This window comes from Dunckerocampus dactyliophorus, chromosome 1 (assembly GCF_027744805.1).
Source record: "Dunckerocampus dactyliophorus isolate RoL2022-P2 chromosome 1, RoL_Ddac_1.1, whole genome shotgun sequence".
Classification (NCBI taxonomy): domain Eukaryota; kingdom Metazoa; phylum Chordata; class Actinopteri; order Syngnathiformes; family Syngnathidae; genus Dunckerocampus; species Dunckerocampus dactyliophorus.
Window position 1 is genome coordinate 20,206,737 of NC_072819.1, and position 14,082 is coordinate 20,220,818.

The 14,082-nt window shown below is 39.6% G+C and overlaps 1 protein-coding gene across 1 annotated transcript in view; it reads left to right on the top strand.

The window, feature by feature from the left end:
* Nucleotides 1-2,772, top strand: part of rhoab (ras homolog gene family, member Ab) — a 28,162-nt gene extending 25,390 nt beyond the window's left edge. Inside the window, exon 5 of the mRNA XM_054772904.1 lies at nucleotides 316-2,772. Within this exon, the coding sequence (XP_054628879.1) occupies nucleotides 316-489 (174 nt within the window). The 3' untranslated portion in view covers nucleotides 490-2,772. The remainder of the gene's footprint in view (nucleotides 1-315) is intronic.
* The last annotated feature ends 11,310 nt before the right edge of the window (nucleotides 2,773-14,082 follow it).

Sequence of the window (14,082 nt, forward strand, 5' to 3'; positions counted from 1 at the left end):
GTACATGGCAATAGCATTTGACTACCATGACGTCTGGAGTGTACTTTTCCAGTTTCTTTTTGTTTTTTGTTTTTTTAACCAGTCCATTAAGAAATTTGACAGAAATTAGCCCGTCTGTGGGCTCCAAAAGGTTGGGTACCGCTGACTTAGTCATGTGAAATACGATTTTCACACGGCTGGACTTACTTTCCTTTTACGCATCCTTTTTTTACATAATTATTTTACATGTTGCTTTTTAGCGTGTCATATTAGCATTTTAACAAGCTTTGGACAGTGCACTGATTAGATTTGTAATTATGTCACATTTACCAACAGGAGCCTGTGAAGTCTGAGGAGGGCCGGGAAATGGCGGTCCGGATTGCAGCTTTTGGTTACATGGAGTGTTCCGCCAAGACCAAGGACGGCGTACGAGAGGTGTTTGAGATGGCCACAAGGGCAGCGCTGCAGGCTCGCCGCGGAAAGAAAAACAGCAAATGTGCGCTGCTGTAACGCGGCGCATATCTTGGGACTGTTTGTGGGAATGGAGACATTACTAGACGGGAGTGGGAGGGAGGGATGGCCGGGGGAAGAAGAGAATGCTGTTAATGACCATCAGACTGAATTTACCCTGGTTGGTTTGGGCGGCTTTGGTGGAGAGGGATTGGGGTGGGGTTGGAAATGTAAACCATTGGACTCTTTGTGGGCATGCCACAAAAAGTGAGCAATGCATACCAGCCAAAGACAGGTACAGCATATCTGCCCCCTGACCTCTCCTTAGGGCCCATAAAGGTCATTAAGAGATTCATGCTTATTGAAGGTTAGTTTCCTTCCTGGATGACTTGACAGGTCAGGGTGTGTGCTGTGAGTGTCGTTTAGAATGGCTGTGTAACTCCAAATGTGTAACTAATCACATTTAAATTCAGTTTATGAGCCTAAGTGGACAAATTAATGGAGATCCAAGATTGGGACATGTTTGGGGCTTACACCTAGAGTTTTGATACAAGATTTGTCTGTAAACCTTTTTCAAGTCTTTCTTGGGGTTCTCTTCTGCTTCAGGTGTGAGGGTCTTACGTGTAGTGCTCAAATGTCTGAGAGCCGAGAAGTCTGTCAGTGAGGCTAATGTTGTGCTTCCAGACTCAGTATGTCTGTGCACTAGGCCCTCAGCCCATGCTGCAAGCCCTCTTTCACCTACACTGCTATTACTCAGTTATTCTATTTTTCAATTGACAGATCGTTATCATTTAATGTTAGGATGCAACTTCCATTTGAACCCCGCAGTATAATAAGATATGCTTTTACAATGGGTGTTGCCAATTTAAAGCTATTAAATCACGACAACCTGCCTCAAATCTCTTCTCATGGCCCCGTCCCTCACACCCATCCCTCCCTTCTTTTCCACAAGTCCGACTACTGGTGCTGATCTCCTGGTTTTATACCTGGATCAACAACAAGGAGAGGAGAGTCTTGCATTTACACGCACACCATTGGTCTCTTTACCCAGGAGGATATCTTTGTTTTCATTTCTCCAAAAACTCCAAAATTGACAACCTGGTTAATTAAAAAAAAATGCTAATGGTGGCCTGTTAAGTAGTCAGGCTCTCTTCCAATTGTTCTTCATCCTGGCTGACATGGAGCAGTTTGATCCAGAAAGCTACTCTTGTATTGTTATATACTACTTTAAAAATGTCCTAAATATGTCTGTCAGTATTTAAAGGTGTAGTTCGGATTTTTTGACATGAATTTGTATGACATCCCCATCAGCATTGTAGTCCAATGACAGCTACCTACCCCCCCACTTGGTCTTTTAAGTCCAGTTCTGGTCAGATTTCTGTGATGAAGAAGGTAGTTCCGCTTAGTTGCTGGGGACAATTAAGAGTTTGGCTTCTCAAAACAATATGCGTTCAAAAGATTAAAACATTTGCATCACAAAAATACCTTCTCAAAGTCAAACCTCGCAAAACGTTCAGCGTTATATCTGTCTCTCGCCATGTCCTTGCGCACTGTCGCCTGTGCGTTCATCTGAATGTGACGAAGACACTCGCATGTTCTTCCGCGTCTTCGTGACATACACATGAACGCACAGGCGACAGTGCGCAGGAATATGGCGGGAGACAAATATATCACACCAAGCGTTTTGTGAGGACTTTTTTTTTGAGAAGGCATTTTAGTGATGTAAATGTTTTAATCTTTTGAATGCATATTGTTTTGAGAAGCCAAAGTCTTTACTTAATTGTCCCTAGCAAGTAAGTGGAAGTACGTTCTTCATCACAGCAATCTGGCCAGAACTGGATTTAGGAGACCAACTGGGGGGTAAGTGGCTGTTATTGGACTACAATGCTGATGGGGATGTCATACAACTTCGTCAAAAAATCCAAACTATCTCTTTTAAGGGGGGGGGGGGAGCAGGAATTGGGACATGAGTTGTTTTTGCTTGCTTTACCTGAATTTTCCTGAGATTTACACTTGTTGGCCTGTCAGTCATCCCAGGAGAAAGACTGGATTACTGGAAGGGCCAAATTTTTGTTTTGAAACTGAAAAGACAGAAGGGTTTTTTTTTTAAGGCCTCCTTACAAATCCTTGTACAAATTACTTTTATTTCTTGTTTTATTGAATGTTCAAAATCTTAAAATTTTTTGGATGCTGAAGTTGAAAAAACAGGAAAACCAAGCTGTATGCAATGTCTGTAAATATGAATTATGGGTTTTGTTCCTACTTGACTACACACATGCACAGGACTGGAAACTGTATTTGTAAACTTGCTTTGGTTTGTGTAATAAATTACTTTCTATAACACCCTGCTCTTCTTCATGATGTGAGTCGGGGATGGGAAGAGGCACTAAAAGTCAGTCAATGTCCATGCAAGTCATACCAGTGGAGTGATGGATGAGAGGATTTATGATGCTGCAATAAAATGTTCCCTGTGGAGGCTGATTGAATAGCAACTGAAGATGCAAAGAAGAGAAAGGGAGTCTCAGTGGAAGGAAAATATTTATTTTTGACCCATAGTACACCTTGGTTCACAGCAGAGGCTGTAAAATGTTGAGCCTATATGGGGAAATTAATCCACTGCATCCTCCTGGTTACAGTTCTACCTATTTAATTTTTCTGGGGTCCTGAATTGTCCTTACATTTCCCCCTTCACGGCGCCCTGGATTGGTGGCACAACCAGTGCAGTGCTTGCTCAGGAATGGCAGCAGGCAGGTGTGAGTGAATCTCCTCGCACAGTGAGGCGAGACTTGGAAAATAGCTTGGTGTCAAAAGGGTGCATAAAAGCCACTTCTCTCCAGGAAAAACATCAGAGACAGACTGATACTCCGCAAAAGGTACAGGAATTGGACTCCTGAAGACTGGGGTCAAGTCATTTTTTTCCTGATGAATTGCCTTTCAGATTGTTTGGGGCATCCAGAAATAAGCTTGTCTGCAGAAACGGTGAATGCTACCAGTCTCATGCCAACAGTCAAGCAAAGGTATCCGAAACATTTACAACACTTGATGTCTAAGAGCTCAACAGATCATCAACATTAAAACATGGGGAGTTTTCAAACCTAATCCTTGCCATAAACTCTGTCCTTGTGCTGTCATTAGTCTTCCCTGAACAACTGCAGACCCAACTGCTGGTTTGGGTTTAACAGACAAGTCAAAGAAAACACAAACACCCTCAGTAATGATTAAATTAACATTAACATTTCAAGGACAGCAGTGAGTTCTTAAGCATGCCTGTCATTCGATACATCCACATGCACATTGAAGTCCCTTGTAATGACCAAACAGTCAAAATCAGTGCACACAACAAAGTAATTTGGTAAAATTGTCAATAAAGCAAATCTGTGGTGTTTTGTAAATCCGGGGGGTAGACACCCTCTCTCTATTTTAAAGTCAACTCAAAATTTACCTCTTTGCTATAGCATATAGCTGACCCCAGATACGCTGATATGTATCAGAGACACTCCTCTATGTTCCTTGGACTAAGACTAAGACTTCTGGCTTGATCTACCATCTACCCCTCAACTCTATTTTTATATCTTAACCCAACCTATCGAGACAGATGGCCGCCCCACAGAGCCAGGGTTCTGTTCAAGGTTTCTTCCCCAGGGGGAGATTTTCCTTGCCTCCATCGCCAAGTGCTTGCTCATGTGGGGTTTCAGTTGGTTCTCTGTTTTCATTTATGAATGTGACCTCCAAGTGTAAAGTGCCATGAGATAACTGCTGTTGTGATTTGGCGCTATATAAATAAATTGAATTGAATAGAATTAAATGGTAAAATAAAGTATAGAAGTATTTTTTAACACCATTTTGAATGACACATACTCAAAAGAATAAAAATGCCCAAATGACAATTTTCGGGTGTCCCTGAATAAGGCACAAAGATCCCCACCCCTCTGGTTTTGTCGCGTTTCAGATATAAAGTTGAAATAAGAACTATTCTCAATCAGGACGGCATTAGCTGTGCTTTTGTCGAGCCATGTCTCATTTAAAAAACATAAAAACAAGATTGTAAAAGGAAATAAAGCGATTAATTAAAAATGATTTGTTACTTAAAGATCTGACATTGAGTAGAGCATGTTTAAGATTAGCTAGAGTTGAACTGGGCGCTGTGTTCTTGCAAGGGATGTGGATTAGATTGCTTTGATCAGACAGTCTAACTGTCTGTCTCTTAACTAATCGATGTGGTTTGACAGTATTTATTTTTTTAGGCGAGAACACTCCCTCCCTGGCCTCTGGTTGATATGAGCTTTAGCAACGCAGAGACCCTTAGTGTCCTAGACAACAGCATTGACGGTGCTGGGAATAACAGCTACGGGCACCAATAGTGGAGCTTTGGTTGGTGGAGTGGGCTGAGGAGGGAAGAGCCCGTTTCTTTTTTGGGGATAGAATCCTTGATCTTGCCATGTCCGTAGTGAGGGGAACCATTTTAATCCCTGATTTCACTAAGCTTTCAAGATGGTCAAATCTCATAGGTAATGGTGTAGGCAGGAAGAGTAGTGAAGCATCTGTGGAAGGTGTAGATGCAGCAGGTGGGTCCCAGGCCTGTGCTGAAGGTGAGGGAGGAGCTGCTGCATCTGAAAACTGACTTCTGGATTCTGGAGGAGCGGCTGTGGTTGCTGTGGCTGAATCCTTTGCTGAATCTCTCCTTTCTTTCCGCCATCTTGTCTGTTTACGCCACTCTTAGGCTTCTTAAAATTCTCCTCACCACTCCTAACACTTTGCCACTTTGTCAATGAAATGGGCATGTGAATGAGGTACGATAAAACATTTTGAAACTCAGTCATAATTAATTTAATTTGGAGTTTCATCGTCGTGATCACAGTTGCGCTCAGGAACTTCCTTAACCACTCTTAAGCTCTGAAGTACAAGGAAGAAGACACCTGAACCACTGTGGACATAGAATGCTATATCTAACCAGTTTTACATTGACGAAAAACTCTTCATTTTCGGTGGGAACATTCTCTGTACTCACTCACCATCAAACTGTGTCTCTGTCAACTATTTCATCAGCTATTAGCAATTTCTTACCATGATAAAGTCAGTTGTACATTGAACAAATGCATTGCGACTGATGTGAAACTGATGAGGGGTAGCATTAAATAAGCTTTGCTTCTTCCGACTCCTTCTTGGACATGCAGAATTTGGAATTGTGTTATGTGATGAGCTCCACTGCACGTTCAAGATGAATAAAACCATTAACGTTACCATTAGCTAAGATTGGTTGCAAGGAATTTTCATTTGACAGCCCTAATTATTACACAACTTCCCTTGCCTCTGTCGCCAAAGTGCTCGTAAATCTTTACCTGCTGCATATGTCACACCATTGCAGTTCCGTGTTCAGTCATATTCATAGGCCCTACATGTAAAATGGAGTTATTTTACAAGCCTGAAGAGTGTAAGAAAATAAGTGACCACAGACAGAGAAGGCTTTTATCAGAGGATTTCTGCTTGAAGAGCATAACGAAACACCAGCGCTCATGACAGTGGCCTCCTCGCACTATACGTCACTGCACTACTCTGTGGGATGCTGAGGTGAGCCAATTTGCTCCTGTGTGGTATGCTTGGTAAGGATACAGTAATATCTAGAAGCTTCTGGGAGGAAGGGAGCGTGTGCAAGAGAGCGTGGAGTTACAGGTGTTTTAGAAGACACCACAAGTGGACATACAAGTATGATCATGACACATGGAGGCCTTCTCTGTAAAACCACAGTTTCCACAATATGGATAAAGTTGGATTCAAGGGCATAACATGCAGACTTTTAATTATGACCCATTAGATCCTACAGAATGGGGATGTTTGTCATTCTTCCTAATCGGCATTTTATACTTAATACAGAGAAGTGATTTACTTGAACAATATGTTCATTGGACAATGGGGCAGTCATGATAGAGCCCCACAAATTCTGCCAATAGACCAAGCAAACTTTGAACTTTATAAAGGATTTTTTTTCAGTCCGCGTTTGATTGGTCATTTGTTGCTAGGTAGAATTCGTTGATGGTTTTACCACCACATGGTCCTTACTGGGCTCGACTCGCTTATGTCGCTTTTACATCGGCATACGGTCCAGCCACAGCATGCTAAGCCGGTTGAATAGATTTGTAACTTTTGAGGACACATACTGTAGCTAGAAATGACAAATGGACACAAATGAGAAGATCAGCTTACCTCGAGATGGTGCAGTACTACACTCCACGGTCTCCACCCTCAGTCTCCTCTCATATAACTGCATAAACTACCTTTTTTTTGTTTTACTTTTTTTTTTCCGAGTGATGCATTCAATGCACTCTCCACTTTGCTGTTTTCTGGCTGCTGTCCGTCTCCTTTTGGATGGCTACTGCATGCAACTTCTCCTCAATTGGTGTTGGTTATTGGCGAGTTGTTCCCATTGAGGTGTTCAATACAGCCTCTACCGGACTAGACTGGAAGGGACGTACCTGGCAAGAGGTCTGCTGTCGATACTCGAGCTTTTGAACTATTTTGGTGTTTTCCTGACGACACTTTGGGAAGATCAGAGCAGATTGCTGACAACCTCAACTTGAACTCGGACAGGCGAGCGGTACAGATTCTTTGAAATAAACAAGTTACAAGTGCTGATAGCTACTGGCAAGCCAAGCTAACCGGCTAACCAAATGCGTTTGCCTAGCAACAATGCAAAACAAAAAGCAAAATGATACCAGTCCTGGAAATCTGGGTCCACAATCAGAAACAGGGCCATTCAGGCTAATGGATGAGGAGGATTTGATATTAGATGCCGCCTCGAAGAATGTAAATCTGGATTAAGAAGTATACAAACATGTAGATGACAAATACTGGATGTTATTTCTCACCTTGAAGGAGGAGATGAAAGAGCAACAGGAGGAAACTGTAGCACAAATAAGGCAAAATCTAAGAGGCCTGCTAACACAGATTTGAAATGTAAGGAGGAAATATAGAGCAGGAGGAAGGAGGAAAATAGAGTACTGTGCAAAGGATACCAAGGCACTACGAGATATCAAGGTACTACGAGATGATAATGCTGCCTTGTACGCTGCCCTTAAGGAGGTTATAAATCCTATGGAGGAAAAGAGAGCACTACGGCAATGATATGAAGGTACTACAGGATGATATAAAAGTACGACCGGATGATAACACTACCTTGTGCACCACTCTTGAGGAAGAGAACGAAGATACCACTGAGCAAATGAAAAATATAATTGATGAGATGGATCAGAATGCACAAGTGAATGTTGTGATCCTCACGGGGCTTCGAATTATACCCAGGACAAAAGCCAGGGCAGCCCAGAACAGAGAACCAGATGAAATGGCGAATGGTATAGATCCGGACAAGGGAAAAGAAAAAACTTTTTTTGTGTGTTTACAAACGAATGCTTTTATTGCATGGAAGAATAAAATTAAAAAAAATTTTTTTTATAAAAATAAAATAAAAAATTAAAAGAATAAAATTGTGAATTAGTGCATGTTGAATACATTAAGTGAACAAATGTATTAGCAATTGATGTGAAACAGAGAGGGAGTAGGATTAAATAAACTTTGCTTCTTCCTACTCCTTTTCGACATGTGGAATTGTGAATTGTAACGTGAAACATTTCAATGTAAACTATATGCATGCTCGAAATAAATTGTTCCATAACAATACTTTGCTGCCATGACCTGTTTTCTTGCTTCCTTCTGTGCCCTCTCGGATAACTAGACAACCTATTCCCCATTTTTGTTGTGTGTTAGCGAGTTGTTCACACTGATGCATCCAGTGCAGTCTCCGTTTTGCTGCCCTTTGTATCCTCTCAGATAAGCACACACATAGCAAGAAGTAATTACAGGGGACCCTCATTCTTCTCAGTTGCTGTTTTTGCTTGTTAGTGAGATGTTCCTATCAATGCATGCACAATGCCACGTTGCTTTTCTTATAGTATACTATTTATTCTGTACTGTAGTACATGGAAGTTAACTATTGTGTTGTCCCCTACTTTCCCTTGGGTGTTTAAACTAACTCAAGTGGTCAGTGCCCCACCTTCCCACACCATATGGAAACACCACTTAATGACTGCTAGATAATAAAGATAATTCATAAAGACTCCTCAGTCCTTATCTACAGGAGCCAGTGTACATTCTAATGTTGTACTAACAGAAATGACTGAGGGCTCTTACGAGTTGAAACCACAGTCAGGAAGGAAGCTCGTCACTGCCTACTCCACCCAAAGCGGTGGCCAGACACTGTAAAATAGGCAGCACAGCCCTCCTGAGTATAGAGGGGAGGGAACACTGCAGAGATTGCTGTGTTCATTTTTTTTAAGCTTCTTTTTCGTTCTCTTTGCGCCTCCTCCTCCTCCTCCTACTCGTCATGCTCCTGCTTGTACTTCTTCAGTGTGCGGGTCCACATGCTAGCAAACGCCGGGTTTATATACCGCTCTATTTTTAGCCCGGTGGTAGCCAACTATTTTTAACCAATATGTGCTCACCGCATGCTCGAATCATCCAATGAACTAAGATCAACTGGACACAAACAGACCAATGGAAAGGCGGAGAAGTAGAGAAGGGGGCGGGGGTTATAACAAACTGCAATTGGAAAGAAAAAAAAATCGCTGTTTGAAAGTCTGAAAATATGACATATCACTCTGCTGTTTTTCCAAGCTCGCATTAATTTAGACACATTATATATAATTTGATAAGACTCAGTACAAGACGTTTTATTTAACATTTTATGTTATTTATATTTAATGCTGCTGTTGCAAAAAAAGATTTACCGAATGTTTTAATTGTAATTGTGCACGTCCACTTTCACAATAAACGATCTTTGACGATGACGTGATCGATGGCCCTCCAATATGTCTTTGTCGGAGGCATACAGAATAGTACAGTCGTGATGGAAATTTCAGCTCTTTTTAGAGAGCTGTCTATTTTAGCTCGGCTCACTAAAAAGTGCTGTGTCTTCGGCTCTCAAATGGCTGTTCTGATTTTTTTTTTGTCTTAAATTAATGTATTACCAAATTATGTGTATTGTGTAAAATGAATTACTAATGTAAAATTACATGATATGTTGTTTATTATTATTATTATTATCATACATATTTTTTATATTTATAATTGAAATGGATTTATTTAAACCTCAATGAACAGCTACAAAAATACATTATAATGTTATATTATCAATAAAATACAAAAACAAAGAGCCATCTCAATAGAAAAATTAAGTCGAAATAGGTCAAATCTGCGGTGTAAATTTGTAAAAAAAAACCAACAAAAAAACAACCCTAATCGGCTCCCCATTGGTCCCCCAAAGACGCGAGCCGGCTCTTGTCGTTCATTGCCGGTTCTTAAAGCCGATTCGTTCGCGACCGACACATCACTATAGTACAGTATTAGTTTTGTTATGATTTTGCGTGAAGACTACAACAGGGACTGCCCACGTGTGTGACTCACCTCTACACCCATCTATTCTGTTGTTTCCCAACGTGTTATTTTTAGGCTTTATACATACCGAAACACAATTAACGCCACCAGCCTAGTCTGTGTTTAGTCGGACAAGATACACATTGGGTTTCCCCTCCATCCCAGATTTCTTATCAACTATGCAACGGTTACTCATCCACATAAAAAAATAGAGCTCAACATAAGCAAGGTGCAATCTAATACTAAAAAGGAAGAAAGTCGGTCATACGAGGAACAGATTCAATTATTAACTCCACTGTGAAATAACTTTGTTTCCAAAAAAACACTAACGAGAAAAACACGTTGTTAATTAATGAATTAAATGGGAGTTAGGAAAGAACAGCATTTTCTAAAAGTAGCATTAGATAGCCAAAATGCATATTAAACAACTTCAAATTACATCATCTTGACAAACCTGCCACTTGTCCGCGTAAGCTCACGTTATATTACATTTTACATGACACTACACTGACCTCTAGCGCTACAGATGGCACATTACATAACAGTGCAGTCAACGTAAATGATGTCGTCACATTGCGGAAGCAGCACCGACATATGGCGTAAGATGGCAGCACCGGTTCACCTGTTAGATCATCTTCTTGCTTTTTAGGAGACAACTTAAGGATTTTGGTAAGTTTTCACGTCGCACAGGAGTTATGTTTCTTGACCAATGCATTTCTAATAGCCCTATGATGCTATGGTAGAAAAAAGATAAATTATGTCGTTAACTTAACAGTGTGTTCCCAGTAGAACCGACTAAAATCACTCAAAACTGTTAAAATTCCATCATCAAAGCTAGAACATCTTCTTATACACTATTGTAGGACCTCTGAGACTAGAAATGTGCAATATAAATGATGTACACTCCTGAGCAAAATCTTAAGACCAGTTGACAAATTGCTAGAATTTGCATTTTGCACATTTGGATCTTAATGAGGTTTTAAGTAGAGCTACAATATGCAAAAGAAAGAAGGGGGGTGAGACAAAAAGCACTTTGAAAAAGTGATTTCTTGAAAACAACAATTAAACTGAAATAGACTGTTTATCAGCTGATCAAAAGTTTAAGACCATCGCAAAAAACTCTCCAAACCGGAACAAAAAATGTTCTCAGTAGGACTCAGTAATGAGTAGCTCCACCGTTCTTGTTAATCACTTCAAAAATTGGTTTGGGCATGCTTGATGCAAGTGTTTCCAGGAGGCTAGTGGGAACATTGCTCCAAGTGGTGAAGATGGCTTCACGAAGGGCATCAACTGTCTGGAACTGATGGCCATTTTTATAAACTTCCCTTGCCATCCATCCCCAAATGTTCTCTATGGGATTTAAATGAGGGGAACATGCAGGATGGTCCAAAAGAGTGATGTTATTCTCCCTGAAGAAGTCCTTGGTCAAGCGAGCATTGTGAACTGCAGCGTTGTCCTGTTGAAAAACCCAGCTGTTACCACACAGACGAGGACCCTCAGTCAGGAGGGATCCCCGCTGCAACATCTGCACGTAAGCATCCACCGTTTGACGACCCTGCACCACCTGAAGCTCCAGTATTCCACTGAATGAAAAAGCACCCCAGATCATGATGGACCCCCCTCCACTGTGCCGGGTAGAAAACATCTCAGGTGGGATCTCCTTGTCATGCCAGTAACGTTGGAAGCCATCTGGACCGTCAAGGTTACATTTTTTCACATCAGAGAATAAAACTTTTTTCCACCTTTCAATGTCCCATGTTTGATGCTCCCTGGCAAAGTCTAAACGGGCAGTTTTGTGGCGTTGAAGGAGACGAGGTCTTTGAATTGTTGTTTTGTTTTTTAAACCCTTTTCCCGCAGATGCCGTCTGATGGTTATTGCGCTGCAGTCGGCTCCAGTAAGGGCCTTAATTTGTAATAGTGGTAATAAAATAAGGGTGTCTTAAAAATAGCTTACATTAACAAAACGATTGCAATTGCATCTGCAACTACATCGTCTTTAACCACAAGCACCGATACGATCGTTTGTTGAGGATTCTGTAGCAATGAAAACTAAGAAAAATATTAGGCAAAATTGTCCAGTGATGCATTGCATCAATAAATGTAAGGATTTTTGCATTTATCTATTCATTTATTGATTCACGGACACAAGTAAACACACAATGTGTGATTTGGTTTGGTTTGGTTTAATTTGATTTGAACATGCATGAAGGTTACAATGGAATACATCTCATGAATCATTTCACAGTTCCACATGTCCAAAAGGACTAGGAAGAAGCAAAGCTTATTTAATCCTACCCCCCATCCATTCCACATCTTGTACAGTACATATTATTCACTTCCTGCATTCCATGGAATATTATTTCATATGTCATAATAAATAAATAAAAAATAAAAACAAGCATGACAGAACAATCAGTATAATGATCAAGACTCTTCTGCCTTATATTTAGCAAACATCAACTGCTTTTATTGGTTTTTATTTTATTCACTCATCTTGGTACATTGTTTGAGTTCCTTAATCAATCCGTTCCATAATTTAATTCCACATACAGAAATGCTGTGGGTTTTCAGCGTAGTTCTCGCATATAAATGTTTTAAGTTTAATTTTCCTCTAAGATCATATTTCTCCTCTCTTATAGAGAAATACTGTATAACATTTTTGGGTAACAAGTTATTGATAACTTTATGCATTACTTTAGCTGTTTGAAAATATAGTAAATCAGCAAATTTTGATATCTGTAATAAAGCGTTTGTATGTTCTCTATACTTGGCATTATGAATGATCCTCACCGATCTTTTTGCAGTACAGTGAGTGAGTGAAGATTGCTTTTATAATTATTACCTCATATCTCCACACAATAAGTTAGATATGGTAATACCAAAGAACAGTAAAGAGTGTGGAATGATTTTTGATCAAGAACATATTTTGCTTTATTCAATACTGAAGTATTTCTCGCCACCTTTTGTTGTATATTTTTGATATGAGATTTCCAACTCATTTTTTCGTCTATTATGATCCCCAATAATTTATTTTCTTTCACTCTTTCAATGTCCACTCTGTTTATTTGTATTTGACCGTACGTGTCCTTTTTGCTATTTTCAAATAGCATTATTTTAGTTTTACTTAAGTTCAAGGATCATCTGTTTTTAATCAAACCATGACTTTAATATGACCATTTCATCCTTGACCTTTTAATTAGTTCTTGTGTGCTTTCCCCATCACAAAAGGCAGTGGTATCATCCGCAAATAATACAAACTTTAAGTTCTTTGTCACTTTACAAATGTCGTTGATATACAAATTGAACAGCTTTGGTCCCGATATTGACCCCTGGGGTACTCCACATGTGATATTTAAACTCCCAGATGTGTATTCTCCTAGCTTTACAAATTGCTTCCTGTTTGCTCGGTAGCTTTTAACCCAATTAAAGACTAATCCTCTGATTCGTACCTTTCTAATTTTGTTGTTAAAATATTGTGATTAAACGAAGGCTTGTATCGAAGGCTTTTGTAAAATCCATAAATACTGCAACTGCACACCTTCTGTGGTCTATAGCATTAGGGATTTCCTCCGTGATTTCAATCAGTGCCATAGAAGTTGAAATGTATCCATATTGACTACCTGCTAGTAATTCATTGTTATTAATACATTTGTCCAACCTGTTATAAAGTAGCTTCTCCATAATTTGGGGTTAATAAGAAAATTGGGGAAATAAGTATACTGGTCGGTAATTTGTAAATTGATGTTTATCTCCATTTTTGAAAATTGGAACCACTTAAGCTATTTTCATTTTGTTATGAAATTTTCTAGTCTGAAATGATAAGTTACTAATATATGTTAACAGTTCTACGATCTCATTGATGACCCTTTTAATTGTTTCCATTTCGATTCCATTACAATCAGTTGATGTTTTTGCTTTAAAATTTTTGACAATGTCAGTGATTTCCTTTTTAGTTACAGTGAGAAACATGGAATTGAGATTCCTATCTTTGGTTTCTTTCCATTCATCCATTGTCCACAGTTTTGGAATTTCTTCTTCCAGTTTTGGTCCAATATTTACTAAATAATTGTTAAACATTTCAACTACCTCATTCATGTCATCCTTCTTAGTGTTTCCAACCATCAAATAATGACGGTAGTCTGCTTTCTTACTGCTGTTCCTTATATTACTATATAAGATAACCCAAGTTGCTCTAATGTTATTTTTATTCATATCTAAAAGATTATAATA